General features: G+C 37.9%; 1 protein-coding gene across 3 annotated transcripts in view; it reads right to left on the bottom strand.

Annotated features, from left to right (window-relative positions):
* Positions 1-277: 277 nt before the first annotated feature.
* Positions 278-26,060, bottom strand: part of PPP2R3A (protein phosphatase 2 regulatory subunit B''alpha) — a 118,072-nt gene continuing 92,289 nt past the window's right edge. For all 3 annotated transcript variants that reach the window (XM_054729475.1, XM_054729474.1, XM_054729476.1), the window contains exons 12-13: positions 25,509-25,615; positions 278-911 (exon numbers count right to left, since the gene is read on the bottom strand). In XM_054729475.1, coding sequence (XP_054585450.1) covers positions 785-911; positions 25,509-25,615 — 234 coding nt within the window. In that variant the 3' untranslated portion in view covers positions 278-784. The remainder of the gene's footprint in view (positions 912-25,508; positions 25,616-26,060) is intronic.

Raw genomic sequence — 26,060 nt, 5'->3', positions numbered from 1 at the left:
GAGTTAAGAGGAAACTTTTTTTTCAAGTATGAGTCAAATTCTGTACTTATTTTCATGTAAGAAGTTTTTTCTTTAGATTTTACTTAAGACCCACAGTCAAGATGGGGAAGGGATAATTCAGAGCTTGCCAGCGAAGTTGGAAGGCCCAGTGGTTACAATACCTGAGGATGTAAAGTGACTAGCAGTTTGGCAGGTCATTGTGAAATAATACATTAAACCAAGTAAGTTCAAGGTCTTTGAACTCCAGTACACACATAATTAAAAGAAGTCTCTGAGATGTTTTGGCAGTGCTTTTATTACCAGGGCTAATTCAGTTCTGGAGGCCCTTAATGCTTTTTCAAGTTCCAGAATTTTTTGACTCAAGTTTTCTGCAAGTGAAAGTTTCTTCTGGGCTCCACAGGAGCCCTGAGGGGCCTCAGGGATGCTGGACAATAGAGGCAACTCCTTACTTTGTGCAGAGAACTGTGCTTGACACTGTCCCCAAGAGATCCTTGGTACATTCAGGGTGAAGAGTGCTGGTTCACAGACTTTGGAAGGTGATGTATATCATTGTAATTGCTTCTAAGGAAATCTCTGTAAGAGGTTTGAGGCAAACTGGAGGAGTCTTCCAAATTGAGTGTGTATATCCAGACCTATTGCTTAAAAATGTTTTAAAGTTCCCAGTGCCGATACACACTTGCAGAAATCAAAGCTTTTAAAAAGCAGTTTGCAAACTAAAGCATCTCTTCACAAGAAAAAAAAGCATTTAAAATACAAATCTCCTTTTCGTTATAGATATTGGCAGCTATTCTTCATCCACTGACTGAAGATTTCCACATTTCTCTGAAAGGCTTGAGGTTGCTATTTTATTGCCTGTGTTTCCAATTTCAGAGGGAGAGGCAGGTTCCTCTGTTTCATAATCTTCAAAAGAACTGTAAGAAACAGCAAAAGTGATTTACTGATATTTTTAAAGAAAGTGGGTAGAAGTCAATATTGTAAACTAGAGACTGAGGACCAGCTTGTAAAAGCTGTTAAATGGCAGCTATAAACAACTGAGTCACGCTGGTGAAGACAATGTTCTAGAACAGAAAATACGTTCTTTAAAGCCCAAGTTCATGTTAGAATTTGTTGAAAATGTGCTGTATCAAGGTTTCCCACCCTGGTTGTGTGGCTCAGTTGGAGCATCCCATATATCAGTTGTAGATTCAATTCACAGGGCATATACCTAAGTTGTGGGTTCGATCCTCAGTTGGAGATCCAACTGATCGATGTTTTTCTCCTCTCAAAAAATAACATATCTTTGTGTGAGGATTAAAGAAAAATTAAAGAAGAAAATAAAAAGGTTTCCTTAGGAGCTTTGGTAGGAATGAGTGTTCTGTCCAGCTAGGTTAGGGAAGGTCTGAGGTCCATGAAATCTGAGCTTTACATGAATGCAAAGTGGGGAACTTTCTTAACTCACATTGCTTATAGCTGCCATGGCTTGCAAGAAGTACATTAGTTGTGCAAGTGTGTACATGGAATAGATTGAAGCCATTCTTTGTAGAACTCCATAACATATTCCCTCTGCTAACTCCCCTTTTACTGATACCCTCTCCTCCTCCCATATCCTCCAGGCTACCCCTGAGGGTGGCTTTAGGCAGGAATGACAAATATTTTATCTCTTGGCGGTGATGGCTGCTTGAACCATTAAATTGATAAATATTCTCAGGCTACACCTGAGCCCAGAAAAATACACATGATCAATGAGCAAAGTCTCTTATAGTACTTGGCTTAACTGGCTTAGCTTTGTTACTCTCTGCATGGACTTTTCATAACATTTGTGCAGAAATTTCTGTACTCAATAGCCCTTTTATAAAAAAAAGTACCAAGGCTGACTAGTGAGGGAAAATATGCTGAGGCAGGTATACCCCTTAGGTGGCACCTGCTCAACTTTCTAAAACATTTTTGAAAAGGCTTAAGAAAAAAATGCTATTTGATCTTTGGAAAACTCCCTGAGTATCAGTTTTTGATCCTATCAAAAGTTATTTTAAAAAATTACAACTTGGTCATTTTGCAAAAATATTCCAGTACATACTTAATTTGTTTCCACCCCTCCTCACCTCCCACAAGGCTGGATAAGGAGGACAAAAACATGGGAAGTGAAGCAGGGTTGATGGTAGAGACTCCATTTCTGGGAATGCAATTCTCAAAAGTTAATTCTAGCAATGCAGTGTTAGACACTGTGGCTGCTGCTGTCTGTGAGCTCTTAATTTCTTAAACACCTCAGTGCAGATCTGGGAGTAAGTTAGAGTTAAGTTTGACCTGAGGCTCATTCAGTAAATACTTGAGCTCCTGTTGCTAAGCATGAGCCAAGTGCTAGAAATACAAATGGTGAAAAAGACTGAAGCAGTGCCTGCCTTACAGTCAAATGGAGGCCATCTGGAATAATGGCTAAGTGGTTTAGCTTTAGAGCATGGACTTTGGATATGTTGCTTAACCCCTCTGCATCAGTTTCCTCAGTTAATGAGATAACAGCAGTTCCTATCATAAGGGCTGAGTGAAGATTGGGTGAGAGGGCCTATAAATTATAAGTTCTTGGAAAATGTCAGGTATTATTCTCATGATTCAGAAGTGCTAGGATGGTGGCACAATCCTATATTGGGGGCAGGGTCACAAATTTTTTGTGTATGTCATTCATGAATAAAAGTTTTATAAAAATACCTACTTCTCCCCACTATAGCCTCATACCAGAAATGTGATTTCTAGCAATGGATTATTTATTTTTAAATATTTTCTATTGATTTCAGAGAAGAAGAGAGAGGGATAGAAACATCAGTGAGAGAGAGAATCATCAATCGGCTGCCTCCTGTATGCCCCCTACTAGGGGTTGAGCCTGCAATCTGGGCATGTGTCCTGACCGGGAATCAGTCCATGACCTCCTGGTTCATGGGTCGGCAATCAAACACTGAGCCAACACGGGCTGGGCTCTAGCAATGGATCTGATCCAATCTAGTACCCTGAAGGTTGGTTATACTGGAATGTTACCATTTCTTTTGCATTTTCAAGGCACCAAGAGCAGCAGTACTATGCACAGAAACATGGGAGGAATCTCATGGATTGAGGGAGCTCATTCAGAACCTATTGTCAGTGCCCTTCTTAGTGTCCTGGAGACTCCTCTTACTCTAACTCAGTGGTTCTCAACTGGGAGTGGTTCCCTCCCCTCACCCCCAGGGGACATTGGCAATGTCTGGAGATCTCTGATTGTCACAATGGGGTGGGTCCTACTGGCATCTAGTCGGTAGAGTCCAGGGATGCTGCTAAACATCCTACAATGTGCCAGATGCCTCAACAGAATTATTCAGCTTAAAACATCAGTGCTGCTGTTGATAAACCCTGCTCTAACTCTTGCGCCTTCAGTGTCAGTGCATCTCAGGTTCTGGACTAAGCTTTTTTCCTTCTAAGTACTTTCCGGTAATCAGCCTTTGTCATGGCTTGTTCACCTATGGCTTCTAAATGTACATGTCCAGCCTCAGCCTCTTCGTAAGCTGGAAACCACTATGTATGGCTCTTCCGGTATGAGAGCTTATACAAACCTGAACTTATCCTTCTTACACTCCTACCCACTCAAAGCCAGAAACCTAGTCATCCCAAATTCCTCTTCCCTCTTCCTGTCCTCTCCCTTCTTCAAATCCAGCCAATCTCTTCTACCACTTTCAATATCACATGGATATGGTCCTGCCTTTTCTTCTCCATTATCACTGGTTTTTGTTCAGGGCACTATACTTTCATGCTTGGATTACTGCATAGTTTTCTAACAATAGTCTTCCGGCTTTCACTCTTGTCATAAACCCTTTGCTACTGCCATACTAGGCTATTTACTGTGTCAGAATGGATTATGGTCTGGGACCTAATGCTGCCGTGCATGTTTTTCAGTGTCCTGCAGTGCCCTTCCCCCTTTGGTTTACTTGTGCTAATTTTAAAATCTGAGTTTCATTTAAAAGTCCATGATTCCCAGTACCTGAGCTACACCATTATTTAGATACCTGTAATGGCTTCCATATTTGTCTCCCTGATTCTATTCTTGCACCTCTACCAATCTAGCAGAGTAATCTTCAAAATATGTAAGGGGATTACATTAGTCCTTGTTAAACTCTTTCAGTAGTTTCCCTAATTTTTCCAGCCACATTTCCTTCTGTTGCTCACTATACCCCAGCAACACTGGCCCATTCAAGTGTTCTTAATACAGTTTGTGTCTTGCCTCAGAGCCATTGCACATATTTTCCCCTCTGCCTAGGACATCTTTGCTCCCTGCTTTTTGCACAACTGTTTAACTTTCTCATTACCTCCTCAGAAATTCTTCCCTCAGCACCCTTGCAAGCCTCTTTCCATGGTTGGTTCACCCTATTTGTTTCATTCATAACTGTATAATCAAATAGCTGTCTTCACCACTGGACTGTAAAGTGTCCATTTTGTAACTCATCAATTTCCTTGGGCTATAGTGTAATACCTGGCATTAGCGGCTTAAAATGAATTGTTGAATGAACTGTGATGTCCTAATGCTCTTATGAAATGATATGTCAAATTGTTGGAGAAGCCTGGAGTCATAAAATGGTGAAGATGCATAGGTGATCTTGAAGTCACTAAAGTCAGAACTAGAAGAGCCTTAATCTTTATCCTGCTCCCCAGGAATTCTTGGGGGAGAGAGTTTCCTGCTAAATGACCTCTTTCAGGTTTATTGGTAGGTCACTGGGATTCCTCTGAGTTCCAATGAAGATAATTTTATGAAGTATTCTGTTAATTTAATCATTTTTTAATGAGTAAAGCATTAAAAAGAATAAAGAATTCATAGGGTTCACAAATAGTTCACTGGAAATCCTAGTTGTCATATTCAGCACAAATTCTTTAACTTAGTATAAACATAGTATTGTTAACGTAAGGGAAAACAATGGTTCATATGTGTAATTTTTTGCTAGCAATAAGAGTGCATTTAGAAACCTGTTTCTCTAAGTTTTCCCTTTCAGATGAGCAATTTTCTGGGCAAACTTATAACAGCTGGAAAGAGCAGAAATAATGACTGGCTCTTATGTGGTCTGACAAAGGATTTATATGCAGTTTCAGGTTATTGTCTGGGAGTTGCGGTTTGATTCCAATTTTGGGATTCTGATTCTTTACAGGGGCAAAGAGATAGGATAGTTGACTTCAGGCTTGTCTGAGGAAATCTAACGGTAGCTATAAGCATAGAATAAAATTTTAAGTAGATCTCTAACATGGAGTCTATAATGCTTTAGAAATAGTAGTAGATGAATTTTACCTTATACTTTTAAATTAAAAACAGTCACTGATTTAAGGTGGACTAGCTGAAATACTTGGCAAGTTGGATATTTGGTTAATGAATTTCCCTGCTGCCCCTTTCAATGACTAGGGAATTTTTTTATTTTAACTCTTGTTAAAGTTTCCTAATGTGTACCACTCATTTTCCTGCCTCCGAAAGTTGATATCACTTCATTTTTGCTGGCTGAGGATCTCTTATAGTTCCCCAGGTTCATCCTTTTTTTATTTTGGATGTAGACAGTCAAATACAAGTTTAAATATGATCTAATTATGAACATGAAGGGAATGATAGGGTTTCATTCATTTCTGTTATCAACCACTGCCTGGCCTAGAGTGGGTACCAGTGAATATCTATTGAACTAAATTAAAATTGGGCTTTGATTTTTTGAATGCAGAAAAAATGAAAACATCATATTAAGAACTTAAGGTCCATATAAAGGCTATTTACTGAGCATTATGAAAAAATGACTCAGAACTATTCTACTTTGGCATATTAATTTGTTATTCCTTCTTTTTCTCTTCCCAGGCCCGAATATACACACAAAATGCTGTCACCTCCCTCCTCTACCCCCAGTATCCCCGCTCCTCTGCTGAATTCTCCCACTTCACTGAGGACAGTCAGGCTCCACACAACCCCTGCTCCAGACTTGACTTTCACTAGCTACATTCTGGAAGATTGCTCCGGTGGGTTTTTGGCTGGCCTTCTTTGCCTTTAGCGCCTTATTTTCCAGTGCTAATGGAAGTAAATGTGGAATTCTTACAAAGAGTAATTTTATATATAGTCTACATTTAATATAAAGGAGAAACCCACTTTTAAAAATTAGAAAACAGTTCTAAACTACCTAAATGTCCAATAATAGGGAAATGGGTGAGTTATTGCTTGAGAGTACCCTGAAGCACTGACAGCCATGTTTATGAAAACACATCTGCGAGGCTCTTCCACATCCCTAACCGGCTGCCTGCTGGGATCACAAAATGAATAAAACAAAGGTTCTTTGCCCTGGAGGAGCCCATGTTCTGATGGAAAGACAAGTAACATTAAATGGCAGAAAGAAATACACCAAAGTGTAAATAATGGTTATCTCTAGATGACTGAACCAAGAATGACTTTAACCTCTACATTTTCCATTTTTTTCCAGCAGCAAACATATTTCTCAACTAATCAGATGAAGACTCTCAGAATAAAAAGAATTACATTAATCTAGGTTAATAAAAGGTAAAACTGTTGGTGAAATACCAGAATATCTTGTAAGAAAGTATTTTTAAGATAATGTAAAAACCTCAACTAAATATCTGAAGTAATCAAGTACGTATTAGTCAAATTGGCAGAAAGGCTTGTTTCTGATATTGCAGATCTGTTTCTTAAGATAGCAACATGGAGGACCCTTCAGCCTGCTTTACATCATTTTTAATTACTTTATTGCAGAAATCCTAAAAATGTTAATGATGAATTTGGTGTCATAACCTGTTGTCTTCATATAGGTGATACATTTAGTTGAAAAAGTTTATATAACTGATACCCTGTCTTTCTGGTTTTCCCTATGACCATTAGCTTAGCTGAATTTATACAAATTCTGTTGTATGCTGTGATCATGTGGTGCTGGATGTAATGATCACAATGCCTGCATTCTCATACCTGTGGAGACCTTTGGCACTCTTTCACCTCACTGAAATCTGGAGTTATTAACAGGTTAGTTACTGGAGACATGACCTAAGTACCAGCCTTGAATTAGGAAGTACACTTGGCACAAGGCTACCTATGACTTGTTAGATGGTAAAGTAGATGGAGAATTTCAAGTTGTTTTTGGAGGGTCAAGTCATCAGAACTCCTGCAGTTTTCTTTGTAGAAGGGCAGCTGCTGGATTACTGCTGCCTCCAGTGCCACTCAGTAAACATCTGCTGAGGCTCTTCCACATCCACATCCCTAACCGTCTGCCAGGTGCTGGGATCACAAAATGAATAAAACAAAGGTTCTTTGCCCTGGAGGAACCCATGTTCTGATGGAAAGACAAATAGCTCTATTCCCTCCCTTACCCCCCCAACATTTGTATGCCAGACACTGTTATATTTTATACATTATCTCTCATTCTCAGTAGAGTCCTGTTGTTCATGCAATGGATATTTATTGTGCCAACTATGTGCTATGTTCTGTGCTCTGGGAATGAGGGGAACAAGGTAGGTAGTGGAATGTTAATGCTACAGCTGATTAAATTCTAGTTCAGCGGGGTTATGCAGTGTGGCCAAGATCATAGAAGTGGTAGTTGTAATTATTTATTGGTTAAGTAGGCACTATGCCTAAGGGTATAATATATATTATAATTAATAGGGTGGGGCACAAGTAGGTTTACAGTTGTATGTGAAACACAGTTTATTCTTGTATTATTATTAATTGTATTATTTTCCATATGAAAAACTGTAAACCTACCTTTGCTCCACCCTGTACATTGTTTTATTTCATCCTTAAAATAGTTTGATATGGCAGGTGGTATCCTCATTGTCGTATAGGGGATGTTGAGACTTGGATGCTTGGGATCACATAGCTAGTAAGTGATATGGCAAGGATTTGAATTTATTAGGTGTGTCTACCTCCAAATTCTGTGCTCTTATCCATGATGTTATATTGCATCTCTTCCCATGCAGGGGCAGTAATAGTAGTAATAGATACTATTTATCAGGTATCTACTATGTGCCAGGTGTTTATGTATATTATCTTAGAGTCTCACAACCACATAGGAAGGTAGTTGCTGGTGTCTTCTGAAACTGAGCCTCAGGAGTCAGGTAACCTGCCCAGCTGGTGAGTGGTAGGTAGAACCAGATCTGTCTGGCTCCTAAGCCTCTGCTCTTTCCATAGGACTGCCATTCGTACTCCCTTTCTAATATTTGAATCTGGTAATTTCTGTTTGCAGACTCACTCTGATTTCTTTGTAATTCCTCTTATGATGAAGCTCTAGGTGGTGTAGCCTTGGGGTTCTGGTTCTGGTCTTGCTTTTGAACCATGTCAGCCAGCTATTAACAAATGTCAACAGGCCTTTTCCTCTGTTGCCATCCTAGTCCTCATCCTACAGGCTGTGGCTATTGTAAGACTCCTCCTCTCCCCTGGGACCTCATCACCTACATAGGCACTGTGTAAGCCTTATCTCCCACAACATGAGAAGGGGGTGGCCAGCAGAAGCCTCTCATATGCGTGGGTTGAATTTCGCTGCAGCTGGTCTCTACATTTCCTCTCGTGACCCCTCACCCGTACTTCTGTCTGCATCCCTTTGCTTCACCTCTCCTCTCCCCACACACGGGCACTTTTTCTGAGCACTACCACAGCTAGAAAAAACTTTAGCTTGTGCCAATTATTTATTCTCTTAAACTGCCATCAGTTTCTCTTCCTTTTAGACTAATTAATAAACTTTTAAGTGTTTAGGCCTGCTATCTCTATTTTATCCCTCCTTTAAAGCAGATTACAAAACAATATGTAGTATAAATTCCAATTCTGTAAAACAAATTACTTACTGTTTGCACAGAAATGTCTAGAAAGATATACTCCTAAATGATAAGACAGGCTGTCTCTGAGTGGTAGATTAAAGGTGAAGTTTTTATCACTATTTTCTAACGCTTCTGCAGTGAATACATATTACAAATACTATGTAAACAAATAAAGGGGAATAACTTCTTTTTCCTGTTTATTAAAGTAATACATGTTCATTAGATCAACTTTATAAATTATAGAACAGTATAAAAAGCCAAAATACTTGCAATCCCACAGCTCAGAGTTAATCACTATTAATATTTTAGAACCTTTTAGCTTGCGTGTATAGGTAAACACATTTTTAACATTGAGGCTATATCACAAACGATTTTGCAAATGTGATTTCTCCATTTATGTTTATGTACAAGCACAAAATTTAAATGTCTGCATAATGTGACAGTTAGATACCACGACTTATTTAACCACTCTTTTATTCTATATTTGTGTTGCTTTGAATTTTTAAATTTTAATTACCTGTGACCAATGCCACTTGTTTGGATGAATAATTTCTGATTATTTACAATAGACACCCAGAATTAGAATTGGTAGTCAACAGATATAAATTCAGGCTATTGCTACATATCGTGAAATTACTTTCCAGGGAGCTTGGGCCAATTTGCAATGTGTGAAAGTGCTTGTCTTACTGCACAGTGAGCCTAGAGAGAGGGACACATGTATGCAGTGTGCTTCCTCTATGGGAGAACAGTTAAGACTCTTTAATTGCACCTGTCTGTTTTCCCTGCTAAGGCAGGAATCCTATCTGTGTTCATCATTATCCAACACTGCTTACTATACAGTATCAATGCAAATAGTTATTGAATTAATATTATCTTTTAAAAAATTGCTGCCAATTCAGTAAGCTAAACATTTTTGGCTCTTGTGTTTTAAAATAGTTTTACTTAAGTATAATTTACATATTATAGAATTCACCAATCTACCTATTCAAAGTGTTTTAGTAAATTTTTAAAATTGTTCAACCATGACCACAATCCAATTTTAGAACACTTTCATCTCTCCATCTGCCTGTCCTCTCCCTTGTTCCTGTCTGCATTCACTCTCCACTCTCATTCCCGGAACTAGCCAACCACTGATCTGCTTTCTAGCTCTATAATTTTGCCTTTTCTAGAAATTTCATATAAATGGAACTGTATAATATATAATTTTTAGTGCCTGGCATCTTCCACATAGAATATTATTTTTGAGAGATTCATCCATGTTATTGCATGTCTTAGTAGTTCTTTTAATTATTGAGGTATAACTGACATACAAAATTGCTCATATTTAAAGTATACAGTTAATAAAATTCGACTTTAATATATGCTTTAAAAGCATCACAACAATTAACCTTTTGCACTCGGATGTCGAGTGTGACTCGACACGGTTAGCATTAGAATAAAGGAATCGAGAAAAAAAAGCGAGTGCAAAGGGTTAAGATCATGAAAATATCCATTCCCCTCACCTAAGTTTCCTCATTCCCCTTTATAGTCACTGAGCACTACACCACAGGTAGTCACTGATTTGTTTTGTCATTACTGTTAACACTTGAACATGGGTTTGAACTGGGCAGGCCCACTTACCCATATTTCTTTTTCAATAAATATACAGTTGCTCTCCATATACCTGGGTTTCATGTCCACGGATTCTAACAACCACAGATGTGGAGGAGGACCAACTGTACACAACAGCACAATAGACTTGAGCACCTGCAGATTGTGTGTGTGTGTATGTGTGTATATGTCCTGGAACCAATTTCCCACAAAGGATGACCGTAGTTGATTTTGGGGAATCAAAAGTTGTATGTGGATTTTCAACTGTGTGTGTGTGTGGGTGTGGGGGGGGTTGCCCCTAACCTCTGTGTTGGTCAAGGGTCAACTGTATAGATGTTTGCATTTTCTAGAATTTTCTATAAATGGAATCATACAAAAGTGGAATATACTCTTCTTGTCTAGCTTTTTTCACTTGGCTTAATTATTCTGATATTCATACATGTTGTATTTATAGAGTTCATGCATCTTTTTTTCTTTTTACTGCTGAGTAACTTTCCATTAGATGGATAAACTATATTTTGTTTATCAGTTCACCAGTTTGGTGGATATTTGGGTTATTTCCAGTTTTTGGCTATAAGTACTACTACTATAAATGTATATATACAAATCTTTGAGTGAACACTTCTCTTGGGTAGATTACTAGGAGTGGAGTTTCTGATTCATATTAAGTGTATGTTTAATTTTTTAAGAAACTGCCTAGCTTTCCTGAAGAGGCGATAAATTTTACATCTCCATCAGTGCAATGTATGAGGGTTCCAGATTCAAATCATTGTGCCAACTAGTGATTTTTGTTATGTTAGTGGCTATGCAGTGTATGCTATTGAGGTGTTTTGTTTTTTTTTTGATAAATCTTTATTGTTCAAATTACAGATGTTCCTCTTTTTACCCCCCCATAGCTCCCCTCCACCCGATTCCCTCCCCCTGCCCCATGCCCTTACCTCCCCGCCACTGTCCTCATCCATAGGTGTAAGATTTTTGTCCAATCTCTTCCCTCACCCCTTTCCCCCTGAGAATTGTCAGTCCACTCCCTTTCTATGCCCCTGATTCTATTATATTCACCAGTTTATTCTGTTCATCAGATTTTTTATTCACTTGATTTTTAGACTCACTTGTTGATAGATATGTATTGTCACTTTGTTGTTCATAATTTTTATCTTTACCTTTTTCTTCTTCTTCCTCTTCTTAAAGAATACCCTTCAGCATTTCATATAATCCTGGTTTGGTAGTGATGAACTCCTTTAGCTTTTTCTTGTCTGTGAAGCTCTTTATCTGACCTTCAATTCTAAATGATTGCTTTGCTGGGTAGAGTAATCTTGGTTGTAGGTTCTTGCTATTCATCACTTTGAATATTTCTTGCCACTCCCTTCTGGCCTGCATAGTTTCTGTTGAGAAATCAGCTGACAGCCGTATGGGTACTCCCTTGTAGGTAACTGTTTTTCTCTTGCTGCTTTCAAGATTCTCTGTCTTTTGCTCTTGGCATTTTAATTATGATGTGTCTTGGTGTGGTCCTCTTTGGATTCCTCTTGTTTGGGGTTCTGTGCGCTTCCTGGACTTGTAAGTCTATTTCTTTCACCAGGTAGGGAAAGTTTTCTGTCATTATTTCTTCAAATAGGTTTTCAATATTTTGTTCTCTCTCTTCTTCTGGGACCCCCATAATTTGGATGTTGGTACGCTTAAAGTTGTCCCAGAGGCTCCTTCCACTATCTTCATATTTTTGGATTCTTTTTTCTTTTTGTTTTTCTGGTTGGGTGTTTTTTGCTTCCTCATATTTCAAATCTTTGGTTTGATTCTTGGGGTCCTCTAGTCTACTGTTGAATTTCTGTATATTATTCTTTATTTCAAACAGTGTATGCTTAATTTCTGACTGGTCCTTTTCCATTTTTTTTTTTTTTTTGGCATTCTCATTAAGATCCTTGAAGGTCTCACTAAGTTTCTCGGAGGTTTCTAGAAGACTCTTGAGTAAACTTACAACTGTGGTTTTGAACTCTATATCCAGTAGTTTGCTTTCCTCCATTTCTTTCATTTGTGACATGTTTCATACTATTTTCCTATTTCATGGATTTCTACTCTGATCTTCATTATTTCCTTCTTTCTACTTATTTTGAGTTTGGTTAGCTCTTTCTTTTTCCAGCTTCTTAAGTTGGAAGCTTATCTTATTGATGTTAGACCTTTCAGAGCCATGAATATTCCTCTAAGCACTATTTTAACTGCACTTCATGCATTTTTGTATTTTGTTTCAAGATAATTTTAAATTTTCATGTGATTTCTGCTTTGACCCATGTGTCTTTATAAGTGTTACTTAACTTGCAAAAATTTTGGGGTTCCCAGATTTCTTCCTGTTATTGATTTCTAATTTATTTCTATTATGGTCCAACAACATATTTTATTATTACTATAACCCATTTCAATTTATTGAACCTTGTTTTACTCATCTAATATATGGTCTGTCCTAGAGAAGTTCCATGTGCACTTGAAGAACATGTATATTTTCCTGTTGTTTTGTTGCATATTTGATTTCCATGTTGATTAGATCAAATATGTTGACTGTGTTTGAGTCTTTCAATTACTGAAAGAGGAGTGTTGAAATCTTCAATTATAATTGTTGAACTCTCTGACAATTTTTGTTCCATGTGTTTTGGGCCTTTGTTGTTAGGCACATATACAGTTAAAACTGTTATATCTGACCATTATATTTTAACTGCTGATGAAGTAGTAATATTCATGTTTATTTCCTGAGTGAAATTTCTGTCTTTTGACTTTCAGAATTTGTCAATATTCATGTTTTTACTATTGATTTTGAAGAATAAGCATTATATAATTGATCACTATTGGTTATATGATCCAACCCAGTCTGTCTTTTTTTGTGATACAAAATTTGTCAATTTATAAATACTAGTATACTTGAATTTATAAATAATTTTCTTATAAATTTCTCCTATTATCTTATGCTTTCAAAGTCTATATTCTTGAAGATATTAGTTTAACATGTATATTTTTCACTTTACCACAGAGAGCCAACATTTTATTGACTAGTTGATCTTCTTTTGACACATTTAATACACTATCTTTATAGACTATATTGCTATGCATATATTTTCTGTTTATGTATGGAAATGATACTGGGTTTAATTACTATGGCTTTATAGTAGTAGTTATATGCTAACTCTCTTTCATACCCATAATATCTTTGTTTCTTTTCAAAACACATTGCTATTCTTATGTATTTATTGTTCCATGTGAAGTTTAGAATTAGCTTATCAAGCTCTACACATGTTTTGGGGGATTGTATCAAATTGATAAATTAATTAAAAAATATATATTTTATTGATTTTTTTTACAGAGAGGAAGGGAGAGGAATAGAGAGTTAGAAACATCGATCAGCTGCCTCCTGCACACCCCCTACTGGGGATGTGCCCGCAACCAAGGTACATGCTCTTGACCGGAATCGAACCTGGGACCTTTCAGTCTGCAGGCCGACGCTCTATCCACTGAGCCAAACCAGTCAGGGCAGGTAAATTAATTTTAACATGGCAAACCGTCTTTATATTTTTTTATGAAATTTTATATTTTCTTCATGTATATTTTTCAAGTCACGTTTTTTCTTGATATTACAATAGAATTTTTTCCTATTTCATATATACATATTAATAAATTTTTATTGATTTCAGAGAGGAAGGGAGGGGGGAGAGAGAGAGAGAAACATCAATGATGAGAGAGAATCATTGATTGGCTGCCTCTTGCATGCCCCCCACTGGGGATCGAGCCTGCAACCTGGGCATATGCCCTGACCAGGAATCGAACCCGTGACCTCTTGGTTCCTGGGTTGACGCTCAACCACTGAGCTACACCCGGCTGGGGTTCTTATTATATTTTTAACTGGTTATTTCTGGGGTATGGGATTAATACCATTTAACTGTTAAGAAGGTATTCTTAAGTTTGCTTAGTTTTAAGATTTTTTTCCCAAAATAGAAAATACATTAAATTTTGTCATATTTCCCCCCTCTTTTAATCTATTAATGACAGATCTTTTGTAAAGCTGAAGCAGTTGCAATCTTGGGCTAAAAAACGACTTACTTTTATATATTGGTAGATTTGTATCTACCAAATCTTCTGTGGTCCAGTTTTCATACCTGTAAAATGGGTACAATAGCATCTACAAAATAGTTTTTTTGTTTTTTTTTGTGAGCACCCAAATGAATTAAAATATTGAGTAGTGTTTGGCACATAGTATGCTGCATGTGTGTATAAATTAATAGATTTATTTTTGTTTAAATAAAGTTGTTTTAACTTCTTCCTTCTATGTACTTTATTTGGTTCTGTTTTGTCATCCTTTTTAATGCAACTTCAGAGGGTAGCCTAGTTCATTTATTTCAGTATACAGGTTATATATTTTCCCTTGTTCATATCCCAGAGATTTTACTAAATACAGAGTGTGTCAAAGTAGGTTTGTCATTGTGAGCACGTGAAACAGTTTATTCTTGTATGATTTATTAATTATTGTATTATTTTCCATACAAACAACTATAAATCTACTTTTCCCCAACCCTGTATAATGCTTTCATTCCTGATTTTAAAATGATTATAATGTGTATTTTCTTTACTCATTTCTTTCCTAGATAATAATTATTTTTTTCTAAATATGATTAGGAATTTTTCCATTTTGTTTTTTCTTTTAGTGATTGATCTTAAATTTTTAAGACATACTTTAACCCGGGCCATCGTTAGAGAAATATAATTGTCAGCATCTATATTCTCCATTCTCATAAAGATTCATAGCATATTTCCCTGGCCTCCTTCTACTCTCTTATGTTAGAAGTATCTGTGATCAATACTTACCTAGTTCTAAGAATAAATTTTACAAATTTGGAGCTCATGATTGCTTCTTGCATCCCGGTATTCCTCTAGGATACATTTGCTTTCTTGCTGAAGAATATCCTTTAATATTTCTTTCAGAGATAGTTTGTGTGTAGTAAGCTTTTCACATCTCTGAATGTCTGACAATGTCCTTATTTGGGTGTTACATTTAAATAGGAACAGAGTTCTAGGTTCAAAGTTATTTTCTTTGCAATATTTAAATGGTATTGCTCTAATTGTTTTTGTATTCATTTTGTGGGTAATCTCTTCTTTCTGGTACGTTTTCAGTTCTCTATCTTTTATGTTCTGAAATTTCACTCTAGTAGAGGATTGGCAAACTACAGTCTGTGGTCCAAATCTGTCTGGCCACCTGTTTTGTACAGCCAATGGTTTCACCTTTTTAAGTTTGAAAAAATATCAAAAGAATATTTCATGACATGTGAAAATGATATGAAGATAATATCTCAGTGTCTATGATTAAAATTTTATTGGAACACAGCCATATTCTTTTGCTTATAACTAATCTATCCTACTTTCACACTACAATGGCAGAGCTAAGCAGTTGTGACAGACCTGCAGAGCCTAACGTATTTGCTACCTGGCCAGAAAAAAAAAGAACTGATAACGGTTTATGCATATATTTTTGTTTAAAAAGATACAATTCTGGGACTTACGTGGGTGTTATTTCTACTGGTTTCTATAAGGATTTCTTACCCCAGAACCACACTTACTATTCCAGATCAAAAACTTTTTTTTTCTAAAAATATATTTTATTGATTTTTTACAGAGAGGAAGGGAGAGGGAGAGAGAGTTAGAAACATTGATGAGAGAGAAACATCAATCAGCTGCCTCCTGCACACCCCATATTGGGGGTGTGCCCGCAACCAAGGTACATGCTCTTGACCAGAATCGAACCTGGGACCCTCGAGTCCACAGGCCGATGCATATATATTGATAAGTATTATGTCTTGCTGATGAACTGTCCTTTATCATTATAAAATATCCATATTTTGGGGGAAGAAGGGGTGACTGGATGAAAGAAGGTGAAGGGATTAGCCAAAGAACACATATGCATAACCCACAGACACAGACAGCAGTGTGGGGATGGCCAGAGGGAAGAGGGGTGAGGGGTAGGAAGAGTTGGGCAAGGAGGGGAAAATGGGGACATCTGTATTAGTGTCAACAATAAAAATAGAATTAAAAAATAAAAAAAATCAACAAACATCCCCCAAAACCTTCCATTTTTTTAATCTTAACTTTTAAAATCTTGAAATATATTTTATCTGATGTAAGTACACTACACCTGTTTTTCTCTCAATGCCATTTGCTTATAATACCATTTTCCACCTCTTCACTTTGAGCCCATGTTTGTCTGTGAAGTTGAGAGGAGCCTCCTGCAGGCAACATATAGTTCAGTGGTTCTCAACCACTGATGTTGGATCTTGCTTTTTTATCCATTCTGCTACTTTGTGACTTTTGATGGGTGAGTTCAGTCCATTTACATTTAGGGTAACTATTGATATATGAGGACTTACTACATCCATTTTATTTTTTGTCTTCTGGTTGCTCTTATCTCCATTGTTTCTTTCTCTTGTGATTATGTCTGCTATGTCAGTTTGGTAGTTTCCTGTGATTTTTTTTCTGTTTCCTTTTTTTAGGTTTTGTGTCTCAGCTCTGACTTTTTGTGTGTGTCTGTTTACCATTAGCTTCATGTAAAGTGTCTCATACATACAGTAGTCCTTTTTCTTCTGATTGTATCTTATCTTCATTCACCTGTGAGTGTTCAGTCCTTTCCTTCTTCCCTTTCATGAATTTGTCACAAATTATCTTTTTATGTTGTTCCAAATTGCTGTAGCTTGTTATTTTTTAATGACATCCCCTTCATTTAACCTTTATGTTTAAATTAAGTGTTCAATATCTTATTCTGAAGTAGAGTTGCAATTTCCTACTTCTGTCTGATAGTCATCTTACTCAGTTTTATATACTTTGTTTTTTTTTTTGGTTTTTGGTAGAGCTCCTTTAAAAATTTCTTGTAAAGTAGGTCTTGCAGTAGATTCTCTCAGCTTTTGTCTGTCTGGGAAAGTCTTTATTTTTCTTCATAGCTACAGGACAATTTTGCTGGATATATTATCCTTGGCTGACAGTTCCTTTCAATATTTTGAATATTTCCTTCCACTTTCTCCTGGCTTGTAATGTTTCCATTGAAAGATGATAACCTAATAGGGTTTCCTTTGGCTGCCTTGAGAATTCTTTGTCATTAAAATTTTTAATTTTTTTATCCTCACCAGGAATATGTTTTTTGATTTGAGAGAGAGAGAGAAAAAGAGAGACATCGATTGGTTAGTTGCCTCCTGAATGCACCTGACCAGCAATCAAACCACAACCTTTTGGTGTATGGGAAGATGCTCCAACCAACTGAGCCACTCAGCCAGGGCTTTGTCATTAATTTTTTTTTCCTTAAGGTAAACACCAATCTTTATTAGATATACTTATGTTAATTTATCTTGGGTATAAAATTAGTTTGTGTTTTCTATATAGCATTAGGAAGAATAGTGTCATTTTTTAAAATTTAATAAATCTTTATTGTTCAGATTACAATTGTTTTTCCTTTTTTCCCACCATATCTCCCTACCACCCGGTTCCCAACCTCCCCTGCCCTTACCTCCCCACCACTGTCCTTATCCATAGGTGTATGATTTTTGTCCAGTCTCTTCCCGTACCACCCACACAGACACCCTTTTCCCCCTGAGAATTTTCAATCCACTCCCATTCTATGCCTCTGATTCTATTATATTCACCAGTTTATTCTGTTCATCAGATTTTTAATTCACTTGACTTTTAGATTCACTTGTTGATAGATATGTATTTGTTGTTCATAATTCTTATCTTTACTTTTTTCTTCTTTTTCCTCTTTTTAAAGAATACCTTTCAGCATTTCATATAATACTGGTTTGGTGGTGATGAACTTCTTTAGCTTTTTCTTATCTGTGAAGCTCTTTATCTGACCTTCAATTCTGAATGATAGCTTTGCTGGGTAAAGTAGTCTTGGTTGTAGGTTCTTACTGTTCATCACTTTGAATATTTCTTGCCACTCCCATCTGGCCTGCATAGTTTCTGTTGAGAAATCAGCTGATAATCGTATGGGTGCTCCCTTGTAGGTAATTAACTGTTTTTCTCTTGCTGCTTTTAATATTCTCTCTTTGTCTTTTGCTCTTGGCATTTTAATTATGATGTGTCTTGGTGTGGTCCTCTTTGGATTCCTTTTGTTTGGGGTTCTGTGTGCTTCCTGGACTTGTAAGTCTATTTCTTTCCTCAGGTGGGGGAAGTTTTCAGTCATTATTTCTTCAAATAGGTTTTCAGCATCTTGCTCTCTCTCTTCTTCTGGTACCCCCATAATTCTGATGTTGGTACGCTTGAAGTTGTCCCAGAGGCTTCTTACACTATCTTCAACTTTCTGAATTCTCCTCTCTTCTTGCTTCTCTGGAGGAGTGTCCTTTGCCTCTTCGTATTCCAAATCTTTGAGTTGATTCTTGCGTTCCTGTAGTTTGCTGTTGGGTCTCTGTATAATATTTTTTATTTCAGTCAGTGTATGTTTAATTTCTAGTTGGTCCTTTTTCATATCCTCGAGGGTCTCATTAAATTTATCGGCCTTTTCCATGAAATTCTTGAAAAACCTTATAACCGTGGTTTTGAACTCTATGTCCATTCGTTTGTTCTCCTCCATTTCTTTCGTTTGGGATCTGTTTCCTTGCCTCCTCATTTTCGCTGCTTCCCTGAGTTGGTTGGGTAGCTTTGTGTGCTAGGTGTCTTATTGGTTCAACGGGTTAGCCTCCCAGTTACCTGAGGTGGACACTCTTGGTGTACCCCTTTGTGGACTGTGTGTACAGCCTTGTTGTAGTTAAGTCTTGATTGTTGTTGGTGTCACTAGGTGGAATTCACCTCCAGGCCAATTGGCTGTGAGGACCCGCTGTGTCTATAACAGGAAAATTGCTGTGCAGGAGACACGTTTATGGGGCAGGACTTGTTCCAGTAGGGCTTTGGTGCTCACTGAGTCTGCCTCTTGAATGTGTCCCTTATGAGAGTGGTTGAAATCTGGTGTTGTCTCACACTGACCACTAGATACCCTAGTTTCTGGGTCTCCAATGGGGTGCAGGTCAGCTACTATCTGAGGCCCCTTATCAGGAGCTACAGCAAGAACTAGTTTTCTCCTCTTTGCTTGGGCGGTTTTGGAGCCGTCTGACTGGAGCTGCAGTTAATTTGGTTAAGCTGCCACGGAACAGGCCATTTATATGCAAAAGCCGCTGTCTGGAGCCTGGGCGGGTTTGTAGAAGTGCAGGGGGGGGTCTCAGGGCGGGGCGGGGTCTCTGGGCATCACTAGGCTAGGGCATGGCAAACGGCAATGGCTGCCGTCAGCTGTCTCTGCCTTCCCGCGTTTCCAAGTCCCTGCGTCCCGCGCTCCAGTGCAGTAAACACTGATTGCTGGGCGCACCTCTGCAAAAAGTCACTCTCACTTTCCACCCCGATGGCAGAGAGTCCAGCTTCTCCGCATAGGCGTCTGGGTCCCCCGCGTGTCCCCAGAAACTGGATTTCAGAGTGATCGGGAACTTGTCTCCCTTCGGGTTGAAGAAAAGCCGCGCATCCAGTTGCCCGCCACCAGCCCGATTCGCGCGCCTCCGTACCTCAGCTTTTCAGCGTATGTGCTCCTTTCTCTCCTTAGTTGTAAATCTACCACTCAGCCAGCTTTCCTGTGGTTCTGGGTGGTAGACGTTTTGTCTTTTTGAAATTGTTGTGCGAGGCAGCAGTTTAGTTGTTTAACTTTGCCGCCATCTTGGTTCCTCCTCTGTCATTAATTTTTGACAGTTTGAAATAAAATGTGTTTTGGAGAAGATATTTCTGTGTTGATAAAATTAGTTGTTCTGTTAGCTTCCTTTATTCAAAAGTCCAGTTCGTTCCACAGGCTTGGGAAGTTCTCATCAATTATTTCTCTGGGTAGGCTGTTCCCTTCTCCCTCTCTTCTCCTTCTGGTATATCTATTATCCTTATGTTCCTCTTTCTAATGGGAGTCAAATAGTTCTCGTAGAGTTCTTTTATTTTTAAAAACTCTTCTTTTCTTCCTTCTAGTTTCTGTCTTTGTGTTTGCTAATACTCTCTTAAACAATTAAGTTCTTCATCTCCAGATTTTTTGTTTGGTTCTTTTTGAAAGTTTTAATCTTTTTGGTAAAGTACTCCTTATGTTCATTAATTTTATTTTTGAGGTCATTGAACTGCCTTTCTGAGTTCTCTTGTAACTCACTGAGCTTCTTCACAATTGCAGTCTTAAATTCTCTATATTTAAGTGACAATCTTCCATGACTTTGGCTTCTGGAGACTTTTCATTTTCTTTAAGTGCTACCATGTTATCTTAGTTGTTCATGGTATTTGATGGATTGTTTCTCTGACACAAATTTGAGCTATTCAACTATTTTCTTGTTTAGATACTGTTTTGATCTCAACAATTCAGCAGGTTGACAGGCAGGGTACTTTTTTTTTTCTTCAGTAGATGTTGTTATAGCACAAGTTTGTGTTTTCTCTTACTTGCACTATTTGTGCCTCTGGGATTACAGTGGATTGGTATTATTTCAGTTAAGGAAAATGCCATGTATGCACTGGGATAATGGGTGTCCTCTGTGACTGGCTTGCTTGGGTTATGGGGCATCACCACTGTGATGGGGGGAATAGAGAACTGGTGTGGCAGGCAATAGAGAACTTTGTGATCTCCTAGAGCTATTTCCTTTTCACTAATTGTCACTGGCCCTGCTGCTGATAGAATTGGTGGGGCAAGGGAGGCAAATTTGTAATCTCATGGCTCCACCTCTCTGCCAGCAATCAATGTAGGCACTGTTGTACAGCTTTCTCTACCTGGCTGTTTGGATGGGTGGAAAGTTTGCCATGTTGTGCCTCCATCCTCTGCCAGCAATGGCTGTTGGCACCACTGTACTGTTTAAGACTTCCCAGCCACCTCTACTGGGGTTTGCCATGATGGGGAGGGAGGAAGGGAGATTCCTTTTCTCGGAGGAACACTGCTTCTGAACCTCTTATACTCTAGGTGGTAATGTGAGGGATGCAGCTCGACTTCCCCACTACTACCATTCTCTCTGGGGCTGCAGTGGGCGCCCAACTGTGTCTGCAGCCATCATTCCTGTCCTTCTCCTTGTCGCACTTCCACATCTCATTCCAATAGGCCCACCTTTAGATGTACCACTGGGTGAATCATTCAGGTATGTTTGTGTGTTGAACAGGGAATCCTTTGTTGAGTTATAGTTGTCTAATTTGTTGTAAATTTAAGGATAGAAACAAAGGAATCTTCTTACTCTGCCATGTGGCTGATGTCACACTATTTCTTTTCCATCATGGCTACTCTATGTCCGGGCTCTTTATTTTGGTTAGTTTCCTGGTTTTATGATTATGTCCTTTTTAAAGAAAAGCTCATGGATATTATAGTCCCTCCAGTTATTACATGTTTGAAAATGTCTATTTGTGTTTTCATGCTTGAATGTCATATTGGGTTAGTGTAAACTTTCTGGGTATAGACTTTCTAACTCTGAGAAAGTTGTAAATATTGTTTCACAGTCTTCCAGTATTTATTTTTACTGGAGGTATCTGAGCCAAGACTGATTTTTGCCCTCGTCTGGTGACTTGCATTTTGAAAAATGAACCCTCTCCCCAATAAGCTTTTATTTATCTTTGAATTCTGGTATATTCTCCACACATATCTGGGGTCAATTATTATGAGTATTTCCTAGATTATAAGAGAATCTTGTATAAGAGAATCTGATCTTTCAGAGTTAGGTCTTCTTTTATTTCAAAAAAGCTTTTTTATTATCTTTGAATTTTTTCCTATTCTGTTTGCCCTATCCAATATATGTCATATCCCTTTTGTTTTTCTTACATACACCTAATTTTCTTTCTGATACTTATTTTGTTCATAGGATAATTTTATTAATCTTCCTATTAGACACTTAGATTGTCTCAAAGTTTTCACTGTTACAAATATCCACACATGTTCTTAACAGCAGTAATGTTGTTTCATAAGATCAGTAAAATTGCCCTAATTCTTCCTAAAGATGCTCAGTGCCAAAAACCTTTAAATCATGTTTGTGAATCCACTTGCCTGTCTTTTCTTCATATGCAGTCTTGGGATAATTAATGAATGATGAATGATTTTAAGGGTTTCCCAGTCATTATCATAAAAATGAGATATACCCTAGTTTTGTGACTAAACATATTAAGGAAATCTTCAGATTAAAGAAAGTGGTTTGGTGATGGCTTCGTCATTACTCTCAAAAAAGATACTGAAGACTTAATGGTAGGGGTGACAAATGGTATAGTCTCTATGCAGGACTAACTGATATTATCTATTGAGCTGGATATATTCTGTTTATCTCTCTAGATCTACTCTCCCCCTAGCTCTTTGTCCAAGGAGGGTGACCCAAATGGACCACATCAGTGGGTTCTCTTATCTTTTGGTTTCTGGTTGGAAGCCAATGGAAAGCGCTAGCAGGATACAGTCAGGGGACCATCTCCATAGTTACTATTTTCAAGTTCCGATGATGGTTTCATCTCCTTGTCCTTTTAGGCCTAGCAATGGAAATGGCTCCATACTGTTGCTAGTTTTGGATGTCTGCATCATTTCTTGTTGGTTTTTCTAAAATCCTCCTACGGCTTTGCAAGTATGCTATGTTTGCTACATACACATCTAGTAATTTATCCTACATGAGTATAAAGTAACAGGTATATGAAATTATTCTTTGTGGCACACTCTCTCTCTGGGAAGCATGCCCACACCATTCCCTTCCCCCTATTCTTCGCCCACTTCTTCCTCACAGGTATGCATCTCATAAACTCTAAAGAACATCAGGAGACTTGCATTTAGGAGAGCAATAGGCAGCAGCAGCTCATCCAAGGCTAACCCTATGAACACATCTCCAAGGCCCTCTTTCCTCTGACTTCCCAGAGAACTAAGGCAGCCCAGCCTAGGCCTCTATTGTTCCTTCCTCTATGCTAAGCACTTCCTTGTTTCACTGTCCCCAGCTTTTATAAATGTACACTCATAGTAAAAAAAAAATTATCGCAACATATTTCTAAAGTGAACTATTAAAATATAATGTCCACATACAGAGGATTGTAAAATAACAGTATAATGACACAGTAGACTATTATGTAACTGTAAAAAACTTAAAACATTGATTAGATATATCTATAGAATAGTTTCCAATTTATTGGCTTGTTTTTGCCCCCATCCTTCAGTTATTCTTTTAGTAATTTATTCCTCATACACTCATGGCCCCCAAAATATTTGTGAAGTCTCATTTATATCTCAGTGATCGCAAAATACAAGAGTTTATTTTACCATGCTGTTCTTCTAATCTTTGCTGTTATTGTTTTTAGCTTTATTGAGGTTTACGTGATATACAAAAAAATTCTACATATTTAATGCATACTTCTTTGTTGTTGTTGTTTTGTTTTGTTTTTTACAGAGAGGAAGAGAGAGGGATAGAGAGTTAGAAACATCGATCAGCTGCCTCTTGCACACCCCCCACTGGGGATGTGCCCGCAACCAAGGTACATGCCCTTGACCGGAATCGAACCTGGGACCCTTGAGTCCGCAGGCCGACGCTTTATCCACTAAGCCAAACCGGTTTCGGCTAATGCATACTTCTTGATGAGTTTGGACATAATTACATCTCTGATGTCATTACTATGACCAAGGTACTAAGCATATCCATTATCTCCAAAAATTTCCCTGTATTTGTGTGTATGTGTGTGTTTTAATATATTTTTATTGATTTTAGAGAAGGGAGAGGGAGAGAGAGATAGAAACATCAATGATGAGAGAGAATCATTGATTGGCTGCTTCCTGCATGCGCCACACTGGGGATCGAGGCCACAATCCAGGCATGTGCCCTTGACCAGAATTGGACCTTGGACCCTTCCGTCCACAGGCCAATGCTCTATCCACTGATCCAAATAAGCTAGGACTGTGTGTGTGTGTGTTGTAGGAACATTTAACATGAGCTCTATCCTTTTAATATATTTCATAAGTGTATAATATCATATTTTTAACCATAGGTTGTATACAAGCAGATCTCTAGAACTTACTCATCTTGTATAATAGAAACTTTAAAAAAATATATATTTTATTGATTTTTTACAGAGAGGAAGGGAGAGGGATAGAGAGTTAAAAACATCAATGGGAGAGAAACATCGGTCAGCTGCCTCCTGTACACCTCCTACTGGGGATGTGCCCGCAACCAAGGTACATGCCCTTGACCGGAATCGAACCTAGGACCTTTCAGTCTGCAGGCCGAACCTATTCACTGAACCAAACCAGTTAGGGCATTGTATAATAGAAACTTTATGTAAGTATGGAAAAGGCATGGTACCAAGCTGTGGATATAATATGCTACCATATGTGTAAGAAAAAAAAAAAGTACATTTGCTTTTACACACACACATACACACACGTGTGTGTATCTATCTCTCCATATATGTACCTATATGCAACAGAGAGTGAGAATGTGAGGAAGAGAGTTTTTGGAAGGGTACAAAATAAATTATAACAGTGGTTGTTTTAAGGGAGGAAAACTGAATAGTAAACTTTCGACTATTGTTTCTTTGAATATTAAATCATATGAATGTACTGCTTATTAAAAAATGCATTATTTTAATAAGTATTCATTGAGAGCCTTAGAGAAACAATGACTAAAGAAGAATTAGAGAAGGAATCCCTAGGTGATGGAAAGAGCCAATAAATTATAAAGTTATGAAATGTTCTAAGCAGTGAAAGTCTCATGACTTAATTTCTTACCATGGTCCTTTTATGGGATAATACACTATTATAAATTCTATGTAGAAGTTATTTCCTGTTCAGGGTTAAATGCAGAAGACCATATATGATAAAGATTTGTTTTAAACATGATCATCTTTTATTATTTAAAAAAGCTTTTCAGTTCTTCTGGCTCCTTCCATATTTACAGAGTAGTAGGACTGCCCAACAATATTAGTTTCCAGTGAAAGGTACAACTTCATTAAAGGAAACAGGACATGAGAATACTCTTCAGGAAATTAAGAAGCAAAGAGAAAGACTGCTGGGGGAAATATTTACTCAACTAAAGTTGTTTAAAATCACTCATGTTTATGATACTCAAAAATTGTAAAAATAGGAAAGGATTACTAGCTTGATTTTTTAAGGTGGTTTTAGTATTTCCTGATATGGTTACCTCTGCTAAAAAGTTCCACAAGACACAGGGAGATTCACTTACCCTTCCTGGAACTGTGCTTGGGCAGACTCCTCCGCTACAAGCGTCTCATACTCCTCAGCAGCAAACCTGTCCCAGTCGGAGGGCTCAGGCATGTCATTCTCCACATCCTGATTGCAAAGAGTACCGCCACAGAAAAGAAAAATAATTAAAGACAAAGAACTGGAGATAGGTTTATGGATCACTGAAAAAAACCTATCTGAAAATGTTTCATTTCAACATGTTAAAAAAAGTGCTAAAGTAATATACTCGTAAAGTGATTTTCCACACCTCCAATCACAAAATTATAGTCAACTGTCCATCAGCTAAATTCTTTATGTCTACATTCTTTAGCCTTGTAATCAGAGACCTTTTTCTAGACCCTTCCTCTCTGACACTTTGCCCAACAGCTACCTGCATATGCCATCCCTTCCTCTGGCAAATTTTTACTGCTTCTTTAAAAATCCAGGTTAGCCCTAGCCAGTTTGGCTCAGTGGAAAGAGTATTGGCCTGTGGACCGAAGAGTCCCAGGTTCAATTCTGGTCAAGGGCACATGCCCAGATTGTGGGCTTGATC

The sequence above is a fragment of the Eptesicus fuscus genome, chromosome 18 (genome assembly GCF_027574615.1).
Source record: "Eptesicus fuscus isolate TK198812 chromosome 18, DD_ASM_mEF_20220401, whole genome shotgun sequence".
NCBI lineage: Eukaryota > Metazoa > Chordata > Mammalia > Chiroptera > Vespertilionidae > Eptesicus > Eptesicus fuscus.
The sequence above is the reverse complement of the archived record's forward strand: the minus strand, read 5'-3'. Positions and strand labels throughout refer to the sequence as shown.